General features: G+C 33.3%; 1 protein-coding gene across 3 annotated transcripts in view; it reads right to left on the reverse strand.

Annotated features, from left to right (window-relative positions):
* LOC108290525 (diacylglycerol kinase beta) overlaps positions 1–20,613 on the reverse strand; it is a 535,319-nt gene that overhangs the window by 410,127 nt on the left and 104,579 nt on the right. For all 3 annotated transcript variants that reach the window (XM_017510376.2, XM_037732007.1, XM_037732006.1), the window contains 2 exons: positions 2,432–2,517; positions 219–308 (listed from right to left, as the gene is read on the reverse strand). In XM_017510376.2, the coding sequence (XP_017365865.1) occupies positions 219–308; positions 2,432–2,517 (176 nt within the window). The remainder of the gene's footprint in view (positions 1–218; positions 309–2,431; positions 2,518–20,613) is intronic.

Raw genomic sequence — 20,613 nt, forward strand, 5'->3', positions numbered from 1 at the left:
AGTTTGTCTATAATTAATATGACATTAAAGCCCAATATCCATGGTCTCTTTGCCCTCTACTTGTTCTTCTACCCTAGACTGTTGTTCAAAATCATATATTACATATACTACATCAGTTATATTCATGAAATCATATGGTTTTTGTTTCTGTTCTTGTTATTTGCAAGGGAAAGGGGTGTTGTGCACTGTTTCTGATTTTGTTGTTGCAGCTGCCTTACCTCCTCCCCATCGCAGGCATCTTGCTAGATCATTGCCAGTCCCAAGAGGCAGAATTGCAACTGGAGGATGCTTGCCTACATTGGCCTTTTCTGCAGAATGAAAAAATACAAATAAATAAGATTTTGAATGCAGATAAAATAATATTTTAAAAAAAGCCTGATGACATGAAATGAAGGAATTCCTCTAGGTACTTATAAACAAAACAAAATTGTATTTTTTAGATATATTCAATTATGAATTATGAATAATTTGTACACATTTGTAGCAACTGACAAAACACAAATACTATTTTTCACAGTATGATGGATTGTCAAAACTCAAGCACGAGGAAAGCTTTTTAAATGTCTTAGCTAAAAACTGCGGCATGTCTTATCTCCATTACAATCCTCAGAGATATTATTATATACAGCGTAAGATTACAATACAGAGACACAACTAGGGTCAATGAATATGTCCTATATAAAGTCCCTTTGCAACATCAATGCCAGGAATATTTTACTTGAAGGAATAAAATATTTGAAAACTGTTGAATTCTAAAAGTGAGTAAATTGCTAACAATGTCCTTGACTTTTTCCCACCCACAGTGCTCCTTTGTGTCAGAGCAAACGGAACACAACTTTAACAGCTGGGACACACCAAGATCAGCAGGTTTTCCATGAGATTAATCTTTACATCACATAATGCTTTGGGTTCAGAGCAGTAAAGATCTCTGCTGCTGACATCCCATATGCTTTGATTTGAATCATCATATGCCTTGAATCAATCTCACAAATGTATATCATTTTCTTTTATTTTTCCTTCCTCCTGAGCCCCTCTATGTCAGTGTATGTATGTGTGTAGGCATACCAGGGCTAGATAGTTTAGGGATATGTCATAACGAAATAGCCAACATTAAGATTTTGAGGGCTAAAACAAACTAAAAATTCCTGCTCTTTTCCCTCTAAAATCCTTACAAGTCTTCAGAGACTTTTCCAACTAACTCATTAACTTTTTCAATTCTTGAATTCTGGTTGTCTTCTAAGATAGAACATATATATACTATTTACACTGTTTAACAGAAGGCCAGATCAGAATTTTCACTGTTTCTTTTTAAATCAAATATTAGTAGATTAAAGCTGTTAGATCCTTATCAAAAATGTTGCCGATATGTATTTATTTTTAATGTGAATATTTTTAGTGTATGCAAAGACAGAATGTTATCTGCCTTGACTAAATAGATGTCTGTTGCAATTTATACAGAAGGTAAAACTTCTTTTGAATCAATCTGTTTTAGGAAAGGGCCTGTTTTAAACACAGAATTGGTCAATGCAGTAACTGAAATGAGACCAAAAAGAGTCAATACTTGTTTGGATTTATATCCTCATAAAGGCCATTTCATGATCTGTTTTTCTTACTAGTAACCAGTTCCAACAACTGACTAGATCTGAAAAATCAAATAATTTTCCTGAATTTATAGTTTTTATTGTGCCGCATACTTACCTTATATGCTCGATCTTGTTCCTATATTGTTTGCTTATAAAAATCGAGCTCTTTCAGTTTAAATAGACAGGTAACATAGAATAAGATTAAACTGTGGGTTCTAATCCCAGCTCTCCCAGTTCACAGCTATAAGACTTTGTTTTAGTTATTTACTTTTTCCAAGTTTTAGATTCCCTATCTCTACACTGGATTATTAATACTATGTCATAGAGTTGCGAGGAATAAACAAGGTAATTTAGGTAAAAGTCTTAGCACAGGACTATCAGATAGTACACAATGAATAAAAATTAGCTATCATAATGATGATAATGGATGATAACGATATGAATATGCACAGAGGGTAAGGTTTTGAGGCTCCATGTTTAAATAAAGTAAGCACATCCATTTGGCACAGACTTTATCACAAATACTAAGACTACATCTTTGACTTGCTGGGGTATGCAAACAACTGGATTTCCTAGAGTCCCATTTGAAAACAACTCTGAAAGTCTGGTAAATACTGTAAGAAACTGATTCGAAAGGAAGGACTTCCAGATACTTGTAAATTATTTTGTCAGTTAAATTTTTGAACTATAGAAGAATTACTTAAACCAATAAACAGCGCGCAACATTCCAGATGTCTAATTATATAACTGCTTCCAAAGATAATGATGCCAGCCATAGACACATAGATAAAACAGAACTTAAAGCCATTGCTCTCACCCCAGCCATATTAAGTATGTGTCTGCATTACCTATGCAATCCAAAACCCAGCCCACGGTTCCATCTCCACCACACGCTAACACTCTGAAGTCAGGAACATCGCGGAAAAAGTTTAACCTGAAAAATAAGTATGTTATGGCACATGATGAATAGTTTAAAAAGAAGATATTTTCAGTTTTGTATCATTAGCATTTAACCCAATGAAATATATTTTTATTTTATAAAAACTGTAAAATATCTTGATGATACTTTATCTCTTCATCCTATTTTATAATTATATATTCCAGATTCTATAATTTTAAAATATTTTGTAATTATATATTCTAGATTCCATAATGAATATATTCTATTTTTCTTCAATGAATTCTAAAATTTTAAAAGTAAAATTAGTAAATTATAATAACTTTCATTAAGATATTCTCCCAGATGTGATTTGCAGTTCACATAATCCTGAATGACATATATTACATTATTTCATTTAATAAATTTCATCAAAAATTATCTTTTGAGTGAATATATAAACGTGACAGTTATGTCAGCAAATATGTCTTTAACAATTTCTACTTTCTCCTTTACTGGGAGAAATTGATCAGACTGCAACTGAGGTTCTAGCCAATTGTTCCAGTATTTCCTTTTGACATGGACTCTCCAAATAGGAGTCAGGCTTGACCTTGTATTTTGACTGGGTTGACAGGATAATCTACCCAGGAACACTCCAGCCTAATTGCTGGGTCAGCTGCCATAAATACCCACTGCTTCTGCTGTTACTGCATGCCGCGTGCTTAATAATGTAACCTACCTACAAAAAAGTCACAAAGGCAGGTAATGCAGCCAGCTATACAGTCTTAGCCTATTTTATTGCAATAAAAATATTAAAACAGGACAGAAATTTTGGTATGTGCCTCTTCACCCCCCTTGTCCCAATGATAACCACTGATAGTGACATAATATATGCAACTGTCCAGGGATTTTTTTTTACATACTTATATATACAAATGTTCATACAAGTATCTTTAATGCACACATATTTTCAACATGAATAAAACTGTGCTATACATATTGTTCATTAACTTGGGTGGGTTTTTTTTTAACTTCAAATATGTATAAGAGAACCTTGTGTATCAGTATATAACATATGCATATGTTATGTGCTGCATTCTGTCAGATTAATTTTAACCACTGCATCATGTTTTATAATAAGTGCATGTACTACAATTTAAAATAAATTACTTCATTTTATGCATTTTTAAGCTATTTCTAGTGTCTCATTATTACAAAAAGGTATTGTATTTAATATTATTTGAAGAACATTTGTGTAAACATGTGCATTTGTTTTGAAGGCTACTCTAGAGAAAAATATTCTATTACACCATTATATCCCTCTGAATGGCTCCCACTGTGAAATATGCAAGTGTCCATTTCCTTGCAACCAAAACACACTACATATAAACAATTTTATAATATTTCTTTAACAATGAGTGAAAACCGGTATCTTTTTCTTTGTTGTAAAATCACACTTCCCTGTTTACTAGTGAGTTGAACATATCTTTATACATTTCCTAGAGTTGTGTAACCTCTCTTCTGAAAACATTATTAAAAGATGTGCCTTTCTTTCAATTGAGTTGTTTTTTAATAATACTTTACAGACTCTTTGCATATTACAGCAATCTTTGCCTTTACATTTGCATCATTTAAAAAAGTTCTGTTAAGGCAATACCAACATCGCATAAATATCATAAAATATATATAAAAATTACTAAACCCCATCATCTGATGAAAATATCCATGGATATTTAGAACAGGAAACTTTCATGCAGTTTCTCATTTATTATATTGTGGATATTTAACCTTTGTGAGACTTGTTGCAAATATCTTCTTCAGTTCTAATACTGATTGTTTTGCTTATACTAATATAGGTACAATAGAATAAACACATATGTATCAGTTGCCCATTCCAGGACTTACATATTTCTCTGTTTTCTTTTCCTTTAGCACTGTTCTAATTCACAAAGGTGAGCACTATTCTAAATACTGAGTTACCATGTGCCTGACAATCAACATGTCTTTCTACTTTTCCCTCTTAGCATTGTTACTCAGATTTATTCGTGTTGTAGCTGATGATTTTTCCACGTGTAGCTGAAATGCTTTCTACTTCTACTGCTGTGTTAAATTCCATTTATGTAAATATGTCTTTTAAAATCCATGTCAATGGGCATTTCAACTGGTTAGCTTTACATTTTTGCAAAAAGTGCGTTCCCGTACAGGCATACCTCATTTTATTGCTCTTCACTTTGTTGAGCTTAGCAGATACCGCATTTTTTACAACTTGAATGTTTGTGACAACCGTGTTTCTAGCAAGTCTATCAGTGCCATTTTTTCCAACAGCACGTGCTCACTCGGTGTCTGTGTCACATTTTTGTAATTAGCACAGTATTTCAAACTTTTTCACTATTATTATGTCTGTTATGGTGTCTGTGACCACCTTCAAAGTTATTAATTGTTTTGAGGTGCCATGAATGATGCCAAGGTAAGATAGATAACTTAATTGCTAATGTTGTGTGTGTTCTGAGTGCTCCACCCACCAGCGATTCTCCCATCTCTTTCTCTCCTCAGGTCTCTCAATTCCCTTAGACACAACAATATTGAAATTAGGCTAATTAACAACCTTACAATGTCCTCTAGGTATTCAAGTGAAAGGAAGAGTTGCATTTCTCTTTCAATCAAAAGCTAGAAATTAGGGCCCGGCGCGGTGGCTCACGCCTGTAATCCCAGCACTTTGGGAGTCTGAGGCGGATGGATCACGAGGTCAAGAGATGGAGACCATCCTGGTCAACATGGTGAAACCCCGTCTCTACTAAAAATACAAAAAATCAGCTGGGCATGGTGGTGCGTGCCTGTAATCCCAGCTACTCAGGAGGCTGAGGCAGGAGAATTGCCTGAACCCAGGAGGCTGAGGTTGCGGTGAGCCGAGATCACGCCATTGCACTCCAGCCTGGGCAACAAGAGCGAAACTCCGTCTCAGAAAAAGGAAAAAAAAAAAAAAAAAAAGCTAGAAATTATTAAGTTGAGTAAGGAAAGCATGTAAAAATCACAGAGAGGTCAATAGCTAACCGTTTCATGCCAGGAAGCCAAGTTGTAAATGCAAGAGAAAAGTTCTTAAAGGAAATTACAAGTTCTATTCCAGTAAACACACAAACAACAAGAAAGTGAAACAGCCTTATTGCTGATATGGAAAAGGTTTTAGTGGTCTAGAGAGAAGATCAAACCAGTCACAGCGTTCTGTGAAGCCAAAGTCAGATGTAGAGTAAGCCCCTAACTCTGTTCAATTCTACAAAGGCTGAGAGATGTGATGAAGCTGCAAAATAGTTTGATGCAAACAGATGTTGGTTCACGAAACTTAAGGAAAGGAGAGCAAAAACAGCAAATGCTGAAGAAGAAGTGGCAGCAAATTATCTAGAAGATCTAGCTACAATTATTGATAAAGGTGGTACACCAAACAACAGTTTTTCAATGTAGACAAAATAGCTTTCTAATAGAGGAAAATGCCACCTAGGATTTTGATAGCTACAAAGAAGTCAATGCCTGGCCTCAAAGCTCCAAGAACAAGCTGACTCTCCTGTTTGAGGCTAATGAAGCTGATGACTTTAAGTTGAAGTCAATGCTCATTTGCCATTCTGAAAATCCTAGGCCCTTTAAGGATTATGCTAAACCTACTCTACCTGGGCTCTATAAATGGTAGAGCAAAGCCTGAAGGACAGCACATTTCTTTACAGCATGGTTTACTGAATATTTCAAGTCCACAATTGAGACATACTTCTAAGAAAAAAAAAAAAAGACTCCTTTCAAAATACTATTTTCATTGACTATGTACCTGGTGACTCAAGATCTCTGGTGGAGATGTACATAAAGATTAATGTTGTTTTCATGCCTGCAAACACAACATACATTCTGCAGCTCATGGATCAAGGAGTAAGTCAACTTTCATGTCTTATTTAAGAAATACATTTCAACTTTCATGTCTTATTTAAGAAATAAATTTCATATGGCTATAGCTGCCATAGACAGTGATTCTTTTGGGGGACCTGGGCAAAGTAAATTGACAACCTCTGAATTGGATTTAATAATCTAGGTTATTAAGGATTTAATAATCTGGAACATTCATACTTCATGGAAAGAGGTCAAAATATCAGCATTAACAAGAGTTTGGATGAAGTTGATGCCAAGCCTCATGGATGACTTTAAGGGGTTCACTGCAGATGTGATAAAAATAGCAAGAACTAGAATTATAAGTGGAGCCTGAAAGTGACCGAATTGCGGCAATCTCATGATAGAATTTGATAAGGATAAGAAATTGACTTTTAGAGATAAGCAAAAAATGGAGTTTCTTGAGATGGAATCTACTCCTAGTCAAGATGCTATGGACACTGTTAAAATGGTAACAAAGGATTTAGATTATTACAAAAATTTAGTTGATAAGACAACAGTAGGGTTTAAGACTGACTCAAATTCTGAGGGAAGTTCTACTGTGGTTAAGATGCTAGCAAATAGCATCACATGCTACAGAGAAATCTTTCATAAAAGTAAGAGTCCATCAATGGGTCAAACTTCATTGTTGTCTTATTTTAAGAAACTACTAGAGCCACCTCAACCTTCAGCGACCACCACTCTAATCATTTAGTTCCCATTAAAATCAAGGCTAGACCCTCTGCCAGAGAAAACATTATGATTCGTTGGAGGCTCAGATGATTGTTACTATCTTTTTTTTTAGCAATGAATTATTTTTAAATTAAGGTATATACATGTCTTAAACCATAATGCTATTGCACATTTAATAGACAAGAGTATAAACATAACTTTTATATATACTGGGAAACAAAAAAAATTGTGTGACTCACTTTATTGTGATATTCACTTTATTGTGGTGATGTGGAACCAAACCCACAATATCTCCAAGGTATGCCTGTACTTATTTCCTAGTGCTTAATAAAAAATAAAAAAAAAAGATTCCTTTCAAAATATTATAAAGGGCAGTGGCTACTGTAATGTATATTAATATGTAACTTTACCAGATAATGTTAATTTTCTTCCCTAAGAAGTTGCACCAATGTACAGTAAATGTATTCTATGGAGTCCATTCTTTCTAACACGTGTCACAGTTTTTCATTTTATTTCTTATTTTGATGAAGTACCTATTTATCTTTTCTGTTTCTATTATCTATTCCTTTTTACCTTGTTGATTTGTAAAAAAATTTTTACATGTCTTTGAGTCCTTTTGGATAATTTGTTTTCACGTATTTTCTACAAATGTAGTTTTTTTTTTCTTTTACTTTCATTAATGGCTATTTTAATGAATAAGAACTTAGTTTAATAGTCAAATTCAGCATCCCTTTGATAAGTGGTTAGTACCTTAACCAGTCTTCTGTAAGGCAAGCTTCCTTACTCAGACCTCAGAATTCACATATGTTCTCTTAAAACATCAGTTTTACCTTCAACATAGAAATTTGTAGTTTGTTGTGGTGCCAAGTACTTTATTTTCTTCCCGCCCCCACTTCTAACACCTCCCCTTTATCCTGACCCCTGGCCCTCCCTCCTTTCCTTTCTTACTCTTTCACCCTTCCCTTTAGCTGTACTACAACATATTTTTTATATTTTTTTAAATCCATCTTTGCATTTATGGAGTAATTCAACTTTCTATTATGTAAATTTCATTATAAATATTATTTTTCCCTTATGGCTTCATTTCTATTTGTATTTTCTGTTTTGTTTTACTTACGACTTTGGGCATCTCTGCACTAGTACCATACTCTCCGGATTACTACAGATTTCCAGTAACTCCATATCTCAGGGCCTGAAGAATCTTACCAATTATTTCTTCCTTTTTTTCATATATATTTAAACTCATCATATTTCACAAAAATTAAAATAACAGCAAGAAAAACCAATCATGATTTTGAAGTTGCATTAAACCTACATATTAATTTTGGGAGAAATAACACATGTATGATATGAATTAAGTTTCCTTATTCATGAATATATTATTGTTGGATTTATTTAGATATTCTTTAATATCATACAACAAAGATTTAAATTTTCTGCTAACAGGTCTCACGTATATTTTGTTAGATTTATTCTTGGTTGTTTTATAGTTTTTGTTGGTATTTTAAACATTTTAAAATTACGTTTATTAATATTAACATTAATGTTTTTGTTCCTGGTGTATATAAACATATATGAATTGTATATATTGATTTTATAAATAATTATATTACCACTGTTTTCCTATTGCTTACATTTTGTTTGTGGATACATTTGGATTTCTATGTACGTTATTGTGGCATTTGCTAATAACAATGGTATAATAATGTTATTATTATAGTAACGCTATACTCTCCAGTCCTTATAATTCTTATTTCTTTCCCTGTGTCTTTTTCCTTGACAAAATTCCAACATAGTGTTGAAAGGAGTATTCATAGTGAATATGCATAACTTGTACCTGAAGCTAAGAATTACTTTTGGAATCTACCCATTTAGGATGATACCTGTTATTGAGATTTTTTTTCTTTATACTTTCCTTTACTTGATGAAGATTTTTTATGAGGTTAACAAGGTTCCCTTCTACTTCTGTTATAACAAGAATTTTTTACTATACATAAAAGTTAAATTTTTCTCCATCTTTTGAGATTTCACAAGGTCTCTGTCCTTTAATTGGCTAGTGTAAGAGTCAACGTTTACATATTTCTGCATTATTAAAACATCTTTACAATCCTTTCAAGCACCTAAACTAATCCTTGTATATCTCTGCCCTTTAATTGGTTAGTGTGAGAATAAACATTTATATATTTCCGCATTATTAAACCATTCTTGCAATCCTTTCTTGCATCGAAATTAATCCTTGTGTATTAATATTTTTAAGATAATTGAATTCCTTTTGCTAATATTTTGTTTTACATCAATTGGTATGAACAAATTGACCTATTTTTCCTCCTCATACCACTTTTATTTACTTTTTAAATTAAAATTATTCTGCCTCATAAAATATGTTGCAGAGTATTCCCTCTTTACTATTTTCATGGAAAAATCTGTATGCTTTTTTGAAGTTCTTTGAAAACTAGTAGCACTTGCTAATAAAACCTAAATTTCTGTGTGTTTTTCTTTAAGAGAAATGACTTAAATAATTGTTCAGATTACTTTAATAATTAATCTACAAATTTTATGATTTTAAGTTTTTCTTAAGTCAGCTTTTTTCTAGCTGCATTTCTGCAGCAATTTGATTCTCCTTCCCTAGATTTTCAAACATTGGCACTAAAGCTTAAGAAAACTTTGTAAGACATGGCAGTAGCTGCAATATTTCCCACAGAGCTAATTGTTTTTGGTGGAAGCCTAACCGTCCAGTTGACTCACCATTGTTCTTCTATTCCATGATGATGTTTCATCTGTTATTCATTCTTGTTCTCTTTAATAATTGTCATCATTGGTTCTTCAGCAGGATCCTACCCCCAAACATAAACCCCATGTGACTGTCAGACCAGCTTACTCTCTGTAAATTGGCTGCTAATTGGAAAATTTGACCTTTCTTTATCTCAATTTCTTGATCCATTCAATCCATGCAGTTTTCCCTAGAAACTCATTCATTCCTTACTTCATTCATTCATGAATAGTAGCCTTGGGAAGTTATTTAGTAATTCTGACCCTCAGTTTCCTTAACATTAGAATGGAATTAACACCACCTGGTTTGTTGGGCTCTTTACAACATATGAAGAAAATGTTATATAAATACAACTTACTATTCACATGTTATTAGTAATTTAATTATATTTTTTTCTTTATTAAAAGTAGTATATGTGTGTTTTAGATCAGAGTGCCATTCCTCTATTTCTCCACCTCTTTCGCCTTCACTGTTCTGGCAGAATAGTCACAATTTTCTAACAAGCAGTAAGGAGACACTTTCTACATCCAATCTGAAACTATAGCCAACGGACAATTGGGAGACTTGCTTACAGCACTGGAGACAAAAGGTACAGAGGAAAACAGCTGTGATGGATGACAAGTAAATCAAAAGGACTCAACAAAAGCCAAAATGGAAGGTCCTGCATGGCACTGACTTTTCACTGAGGAAGGCTGTGATGAGAAGTAGATGTGAGGCCTCCACATCACAGGTCACCTTACCAATGGGGAGAAATGAGAAAATGAGGAATGTCAGGGAGGACTTAGCTCTGGGGAAACTTTAGTACTATGTATTGTACTTTTTACCCATCAATTTCAAAATGTTCCTCATGAAGGATGAATAAGCATAAACATTTTGTAATAAAATCATGCTTGGGTCCTGAATTTATTTGCATCATTTTATGAACTTATTTTTTTAATTAAAAGTTCAAATGATTTATGAAGAAAATGAATGATGGTGAGTTTACAATGTTGGCCTTTACAGCACTGGTTCACCTAGAGAGTTTCTTGTGTATCTGCAATAGCTAAATTTGAAATAGAGCCTATATTTGGGTTTAGCAGCCCTCTGCCAGATGCTTTTTTATCATATTTGCTCTACAGTCACCACTATAACACTCCACAATGTTTCAGTTATCCAAGATGAATAAGTTCTAGAGATGCACTGTACATCACCATTCCTATAGTTTACAATACTGTTTTGTACACTTAAAAAGCTTTTAAGAGTGTAGGTCTTATGTTAATTCTTCTTACCACAACCACAACAGAAAAGGACGTGGTAAGATTGTGATGCTTAATATTGCTAAACACAAATCCAGAAAATTTCATCTAAGATTCAGAGGCTTACTTTGTGTTAAGGTAAAATCGATAACAGAAAAGGCAGTAAGTTTTCATTTGTCCCCAATAACCTTTTTAACAAAGCCAACCAGGAAAGTCTTTTTTAAAAGAAAAGAAAATTATAGCACTGATTCCAGAATCTTGGAAAGTGTCATAAAATTAGAATCCTTAAGGTCATTATGTAGATATTACTTTTGATTCCAATCTTATATTTTATTATTTTAAAATACTTCCACTTATACACAATGTGGATATATGGGTTAGAAACAGATCAAATATATAAAATAAATAAATCTATGGCTCTAAACAGTATATACATATTATAGATTGTAAAATAATTTTTTGATACTTAGAGGAAATCAGTGTGAGAGTCAAATATTTTCAGCATATCCATGCATAGTGAATGCTCACTTTAATTATACGTATTCATATCTTTTTATATTAAAGAAATACAAGGCTGAAGGATCATAAAATGCTTTACCATATGTCACCAATTCTCTTTTTCTTCCTCCTTGTTTAGAAAAAAACAATCTCAAGAGCTTGTCTTAAGAAAGATCTGCATTCTGATTTAAGCATCTAGAGACAGAAAGAAGCATACTTATCTCTGATTATTCTATTCAATTCATATTTATACTTGCATGTACACAGTTTCATACTATATTATTCTTAAAGTTACAAGGTTAGATGGCTTCAGAATTGCCTCAATAAAATCTGGCTGAGTTTTCCGATTTGTGATGTTACTACTGTTTTTGAAACAATATTAATGGTCTAGAAAACCAATTTTTAATAACTTTCAGCTTATTTTTTAATACCCAAACTGTATCTAAACATACCTTGGTATCATTGATATTATTATTGTTGCTGCAATATCTTTTAAAAATCCATGCATGAATTATGTTCCCTAAAGTTTCATTCTATAATATATATTACAAAATGGGGGAAAGGTTATTTCACATTTTCCTCCGTGGATTTTGATGTTTTATCAATTTAATGTGACTCTTTCAATATTTTAAAGTAAAATTAATTATAAATACATCCTCCAATCTCATATCTTATGTACTTTATTTTAACAATACTTTATAAGATTTAGGTAAACTAGGAAATACATCTGTTTCAACAAATTTGGTTAGAGTTTTGAGATATTGTATAAAAACTGAATTTACATTGTTTTGGGAAGATATTCCATGTGGGTAAGTGGGATAGTTAATTTAAAAAATATGAATTAATCATATAAATCCAGTGTAACTTAATTCTGTTATCATAATAACCAGAAATAAGTTTCAGGCTATTTGAAAAATATACATATTCCAGTTGACCATTAATAATTGATTCATTCATTTCATTATTTCTGGAAATCTCAAACGAATCTTTTATGTTTCTATGTATGTTAAAAGTGAAGGAGAGAGAGACAGAAAGGGAAAAACACAGACAGAAATGACAAAAGAGAGCATGAGACACAGAAAATGAGAGAATATTTATTCCCCAGGGAATGTGTAATGTTGTCTCATTAAATAACGTTAAAATTCCTCCTAGAATAAAATGAGTTAGAAATGAGAGGTCAGTAAATGATAGGTTCTATAATGTAGCCTAAATATTTTTCCTTTCTTGACTAATTTACATATTTATTTAAAAATTAATATTAGCAGAAATATCAAAAATTTGGTCATTTTTGAGTGAATAGAAACTAATTATTAGTTGAAATATTCTTGCCCTTATCTAGCAAATAATTATAATACATATATTATTTATGATTTATTAGTACAAGTAAAACACTTATACTAAAAAAAGCTATTTTGTTAAAATATAAGTTTTTTCTATTGCATGGAAAATTATCACCCTTTAAGGATATTTTTTAAATATAAAAATTAATATTTAAAAACTAAGTAACCGATGTTGCACAGAAATGATGAGCGGCTGTTATTTTAGACTGAGCTCCTGCACTAGGTCCCAACAGACCAGACCAAACCCTAATGGAGTCATTGTGCTATGTGTCTTGTAATCAAATGGAACTTTGAAATGTTCCAATTTAAAAATAAATTAATTAATTAAATTAAATAAAACAAGAGATTTGCAGCAACCAATCAGAAAGGGCTCAGTTCTCCAGAGCTAGCATGATAAGGAAGTCCCCTCTCTTCTGACCCTGAGAGAAAACTAACTTTGAAACGGCCAATGCACTTTTCATTCCTTATTTCTGCTTTCTTCAGCCCTCTTGTGCTTATAGAGCCAAACTACTGTGCTCAGTTCATTAGGACACTCATTCTACTGTAAAGAATTAGGTGTTGCCCAATTCTAGAATTGCAAATATAAGTCAATAAGATCTTTGAACTAAATTTGTGGTAATTTTGTTTTTCGACACTGAAGAACACAAAACACCCTTTAAAATGCCATTTTCTCTCATCTGTAAGTGTGTTTTCTACACTAGAAAGGGAGGCAGTTAATTGAGCTCAGTATTTGCATACTGTATTTAGCGCTACATATATGCAGCAAAATTTATGGTCATGCTACATGAAAGTCCATCCCTAAGAGTACTAATGATTATAGTTATGTGTGTACTGATATGTATGCATATGTTTGAAAATGCAGTTTAAAATATTTATTGTAAGTTATATGATTAAACAGAGAGAACTGACAAACAATTCTGATGTAATGACTTGAGACTGAAGTGAAAAATATGATAGAGTGTCAATTAAAACAGAAGTTACACAGTCTTCCTGATAATTGAAAGAAGTTAAAATGAAGTAATTCATCCTTATTGCTTCTAATTGGAAAGCACACATATATCATTTATGGTCCAAAGTTCATAGTCTATAAAATTAACCCCTAAAATGTAGCAGCACAAGTGACGAAGTTGCTCAAGACTGTTTGACAAAGATACTCAAATCTGTTCTGTCATGTGAATATTTTCAATGTTAATAATAAGAATGAGTTTTTATTCTGTACGCATCAGGTAATTCCACTGAGTTAGCTTAGGGTGTAAACTAAGAACGTATTTTGAAAGGAAATAAATCTAGGCTTCTGTTAGAGAAAAACATACTTTCCTTAGGGCCAAATACAAAAGAACAGCTATAAACACTTTATAAGTGAAATGGCACCTACATCTATCCACTTATTTAATATAAATGTAGTGACTACAACTATGTACTAGGAGCTGAGTTAGATTCCAGAGATTCAAAATCAAGGTAGAATTCTTGACTTTCAGTATCTCACTGGCTTAACTGAGAAGATAAACAAGAAATCACACAGTTCAGGTCACTAGAAGATATTATTCGAGAGCAGGTAATGTGGACTAGGTGGGGTTGAGGGGTGGCTTAATAAACTTGGAGACACCTGAGTTGAATCTTGAAGCTGGGGTAAAATTAATTAGTTGATGAATTGGGGGACAGAGGTGAGGAGAAATTGAGTCAAGGGTTATTATGTAAGAAGGAGGGTAAATGTAGATCCTAGGAGAGTGGTTAGATGACAAATCTTGAAAGCCTGAAATGATGTACTGTCACAGGGAATGGGAAAACAATTCTTTAGTGAATGGCCTTTTCAATCAAGTTAGAGAACAAAAGCAGGATGTGGCCAGGAGCGGTGGCTCAGGCCTGCAATCCCAGAGCTTTGGGAAGCAAAGGCAGGCGGATCACAAGGTTAGGAATATGAGACCAGCCAGACCAACATGGTGAAACCCTGTCTCTACTAAAAATAAAATATTGGCTGAGTGTGGTGGCAAGTGCCTATAATCCCAGCTACTTGGGAGGCTGAGGCATGAGAATTTCTTGAACCCAGGAGGCAAAGATTGCAGTGAGCCAAGATTGCACCACTGCACTTCAGCTTGGGCAACAGAGTGAGACCCTGTCTCAGTAAACAAAAAGCAAACAAACAAATAAAAAAAAAACAAAAACAAAAAAGCAGATTGTAAATTTGGGAAAAGGTGAGAAAATTAGTATTAGATGTGGCATTTGAGATACTTGTAGAATACATGTTCATGGAGTAATAAATATATATTAATTTCCTCAAGATCTCTGATAAATGAGGAGCAGGAGAGTGATTCCTGATTATGTAGGGCCTGATGTTCATAAAAATTGAAGCCCTCTTTAAGAAAAAATATGCAAAATAAATGTGTATACATTTTTATAAAAGTGATGTATACATATGTAAATATGTATTTATAATAAAAAATTACAATAGATTGTAAATTTAAGATAGCTTACAAACATTACATCATAGGATCTAGAATAATAGCACAGTTTCATAAATTAATAAACTACCTAATGCATTGTTTTTACATTTTTATATGTCAATTTTAAATAATATTTGTATTAAGGTTAAAAGACAATTTTCTTTTCCTCTAGAATGATTTATTAATATATGTTTAAATTGATGACTTATTAGAAATGTTTCACTCAGCTTCACAACTCATCATTGGTAAAGTAAATTTTTAGTATTATTGTTAAATACGTAAAAATCAATATTTGTTTTTTGGTCATAGCCAAACTGTGAGACTTCCAGGCCTTTCAATATTTTGTTCAATGGCTAATCTTAAATACTTTTTGAATTAATGATATACATTAACCATTGATTGTTATGTTGATGACATGACATATTATAGTTTTATGTAACTTCATTGATGGTGATTTTCATAGAGATTTATAAAACATATGCTTTATACATAAACATGCCTGCTGCTTGTAGAGCTGAGATAGGCTGTGCTCTACAAACACAGGAATAATGATAAATTTAATATCATGTAACTTTCATCAACTAAAAAAATTATAATTGTTTATACTGCATTGTTAACTGTATTCGGGAAGAATAATGCTTCTGTTTTGATGAGGCATTAAAGAGAACTGAATGGGAAGATTAGAAGAATCTTCCATGGACAAGCTTGGAGCTTTGTACATTTCAAACTTCATTTCTCCCCTACTATACACATATTCTGCTACCAGACGGTCTCTGGACCATTTTTATCAAGACATGTCTTCTGGCTCTGTACGTTTACATCAGAAAACCAGTATAAAGTCACACTGAACAATAGGGGTATTCTTGGAAGTGATTTTTACACCAGGAAAACTAGAAATAACAACCATAGACAAAAATATCTGTGAACCACATATTTTTCAATCATGTAACAGGACCTCATCCTCTTTCAGTCAGATCCTAAAATGCTCATGGCCATTCCAATGCTACTAGTCACTAGATAAAGTGTGATGAAAAAGGAGTTGGAATGGAGGCAAAGGTATTTTTTTTTTTAGTGTTTTATTTTTCCATATAGATGCCCAATTTTTCTAGTTAATACCAATACATATATAGGGCATGGGGGAGGGGTCTTAATTATCTTCCATTGATATATTTGCCTCAGTATGTAGTACTACTAAACTGGCTTAACACTGTCTATAAAAATTCTTGTAGTTAAAATACCCTTGTTTAAAAATATCAAAAAGTCAAATAAGAAAGGCAATATGAACCACATTGCTAAGATCCTTCCTACAGTCTTGAAAGGAGTCCTTGCAAGTCAGAGACACTGAAGTGGAGATTCATTACCTTCAAGAGCATATGCTTTGGAACACACACCCTACTATAGCATAGTACTGAGCAGAGACCATAATTTAAAATATGAACAACTTAGTTACACAGAATTCTAACTATAGGCATAAAGATAACTAAATGAAAAAGATATGACTCATCAATAAGAGATAAATAAAAATAAATAATTTAATTAGAGAAGAAAACGTTATGAATTCAACAAACATCTGCCATTTTCAAGAAATTATATGTACATAATTGAAGATTAGTATCTTACACACCAAGGTATTTATTAACAGTTGTAAATATAATTTGTATCAATTTTATCAAATGTATTATATTCCAGATCCAATTATCTGCCTTTTCAGAGTATGATTATTAGGTTAAACTTGTCTGGATTACAAACATCACTATTATCCAATAATATAATTCAAGTTGTAGATTTTTATATATTGATGACCTCTATAATAAATTACCTTAACCTTTCACGCTCCTTGAGATAGATTCTAAATAGAAGAGGAGAGTGTGCCTAATCAGGAACAGACTGCCTGGAGGAGTGTTGTCCATAGAGATTTTTGCAGGACTGTATTACTTGAGTCACCCAAGACCTGAGCCTTATTATTATTATTATTATTTTGGTCTAGAACGTTCCCGGGTGACTACTGAATTAGTAGGAGAATAACTGAATAATTTATGTGTGTATGTGTGCATGCGTGTGTACGTGTGCATGCATGTGTATAGGCAATATGATAATTATGGCTTTTATTTTAATTATTAGAATATTAACATTTCTTTGCATATGATTATAATTTATGTGAGCAACCAATTTAAAGTAAATTTTTTATCAATCAGTTTATTATTTTAGTAGAAATCATGTTTTTGCCATGATGGCATGCTTCACCAAAATCTACATTCAAACTATTACCACAAAAGGAAATCACTCTATCAGTAGTGCCAAACTTTTCTACTGATTTTATGATAGCATTATTACCAATATCTAATGTCTCAACTTCATCCAAATGAACTTCCAAAAACTTTAGAGTGCATGAACTGAATGAATTCAAACCATCTTTACAACAAATGGACTTCTCATTTAAAGCATTCTGATCACTCCGATATAAACATGGCATTACTTGATCTTTTGGAAAAGTTCTTCTGTTAATGGAGTCAAGATATTAACAGCTACAATTTCACTAATAATATGCATAAGGAAACCTGGAATTGAAAATGAACACTAATTTTGAAAAGTCATTTGATCTAAACGAAAAGTCATGCTTCAAAGAGTGATATGCAAAGGGACTTTCTGCATATTAAATCATTGCTTTGGGACAGAGAATTAACTGTTCATTTTAAAGCAGATGCTGATGTGTTTTCAGCATAGCTGTGTTTACTTATTTCTGCATAGTCAATGATAGCACTAGAGCTCTCATTGCAGATGGCAAATGTTCATAAATATTTCACACAGATGATGTATTCATCAATTCTTTAAGAAACAAATTCACAACTATTTTTTGTCATGAGATTCAGAATTATTTTTATTTAAAAGGCATTTTATTTTTAAGCTAACTTTTGCTGAAAAGTGTTATTGAAAAATAAAAATTTATTATAAAAGTAAATATTTATAAACTATATGTTTAATGAAAAATTAAACATTGAGGAGGTATATTCAAGCTAATCACTCTATGTTCTTGACAAAACTGCTCATGCTGTGTTTCTCACTGTATTTCATGAACATCTAACCTATGATTTGTCAACATCTCCACGGGCATTGCTGATTGGTGTATTTGTGCCCCTTTGAATCTCACAGGTTGCTGTGAGGCCCAGGCCACAGCATAATGGGCTGGCATAACAGAGATACCAATTCTTCACAAGTTGTTCCTTGTTTGCATGTTTAAAAAACATTGAAAAAGAGTTTCTTTTTGGTCACGTTTTAGGTATGATGCTTACCTATTAAAGTGAGAACTCTGTTCATTGGGTGTGTGTCTTACACATTACTAGAGGATAATATATAGAAGAAGCTGAATTTAGAAATTGGAAGGCTTCCAAACACATCATCATCATTCTTTATTGCAATGCATTCATTAACAGCAATACTTAAAATACAATAGTCCTGGGAAAATGCTAAATTGGGCCAGATGCTAGGACAGCAGAAATAACTCTGAAGAGTCTTACTTAAACCTCATTATTACGGTCACAGTAATCTAAATCCTTGTGTGAACTAGCCCTTAGTAACTTTCTAACATCTAAATGCCCTTCACTGTGTTCTAGTCTCCCTGGCCTTCTTGCTAATGTTTCCCAAACTTGTACAGTATTTTCCAATCATTATGCTTTTATGACTTCTGCTCTCTCTGCCTTAAAAGCTCTTCTACAAGATGCCCATAAGCTCCCTCCTCATCTTGACATCTAACCAGGCCAGTTCTTCTCTGTCCACCTCGTTTAAAAGAACAACCACAGAACCCTGACCAACAATGCAGACTCCTTGTTCACATTCCTGCTAATTTGTGTATATTTCACTTGTTTATTGCTTTATGTTTCCCATCACCAAAATATAAAGCCGTGAGGGCCAAAGTTCTTATCTGTTTTGTTCAGAACGGATTGGCAGTGATAAGATTGTTCTTGGCATGTGGTAGCCATTAAATAAATGTTTTGAATACATTTATCTATTGCAGGTTTTCTTCTTTTTACTTATTAGTAAGCTATGATCATTTAACTGCCTGGGGCTGATGGTAAATTTGAGCCAGTAATTTTACTAAGTACATTTAGATAACAGTAAATGGTAAGGGTATTTAAGTAAAATGTGTTATTTATTAAAAAATTAACTCCTATAGAAAAAATCAGAAACATTATTTTAGTTCATTTGTGCTGCTATAAAAAACAACTGAAACTGGGTAATTTATAAACAATTGGAATTTATTTCTCATATTTCTGAAGGCTGGGAAGTTCAAGATCAAGACATCAAGAGATTCGTTGTCTGGTAAGGTTTATTCTCTGCTTCAGAGGTGGCCCCTTCTTGATGCATCCTCTCAAGGCAGAGGGATTAATGCTATACCTTCCTTCAAGTGGCAGTAGAGGGGGAAAGAAGAGAGCTAGTTCTCCTGAGCCATTTTATAAGGGCACTGATCGAACTCATGAGGGTGGAGCCCTCATAACCTAATCACTTTCTCATTGCTCCACCTCTTAACATGACTGCATTAGCAATTAAGATTCAATATAATTTTTTGAGAGTCACAAATATTCAAGCCATAGCATTATGCCTCTGGGAAGCGGTATGTAAAATACATCTATTCTATCCCAGTAGCCCCAAAAGTTTTAACAAGTTCCAGCATCTGCTAAAAAGCCTGAAGTCCAGAGTCTCCTCTAAGTATCGTCTAAATCATATAGACTTAACACTCGAACTACAATTGATTTTGAGGAAAATTTGCCACCAGCTGTGGGCCTGTGAAAACCAGCAAGTTAGGTTCTTCCGAAATACAATGGTGGACCGTAGAATGGACAATATCATTGAAAAGGGATAAATAGGAAAGAAGAAAGGAGTAAGGGGTTGCAAGTCAGTCCAACACTCAACAAGGCAAACATGAACTCTTAAAGCTGGGAGGGGGGAACACTCCTTGGCTTTGTGTCATGATTTCTGGACACACTGCGCATGGTGTAAGCCCCTAAGGCTCCAGAAACCCCCATTCCTTCAATAGCTTTGCTGCGTGCAGCCCACATGGCATTTCTCATGTGTTAGAGTTGAATGCCTACAGCTCTCCCAGGCTGGCTCTGCTACTCTCAGAGGTGATCCAGCCCTCACAGCTCTATTAGGCATTGCCCCAGTGGGGGCTCTCCGCAGAGGCCTGAACCCTGCAGCAGTTCTCTGTCTGGGGCCTCAGGGTCTCCAAGACCTCTACATCCTTTGAAATCAAGGCAGAGGTAGACATGTCTTCGCAG

The sequence above is a fragment of the Cebus imitator genome, unplaced genomic scaffold (genome assembly GCF_001604975.1).
Source record: "Cebus imitator isolate Cc_AM_T3 unplaced genomic scaffold, Cebus_imitator-1.0 Scaffold437, whole genome shotgun sequence".
NCBI lineage: Eukaryota > Metazoa > Chordata > Mammalia > Primates > Cebidae > Cebus > Cebus imitator.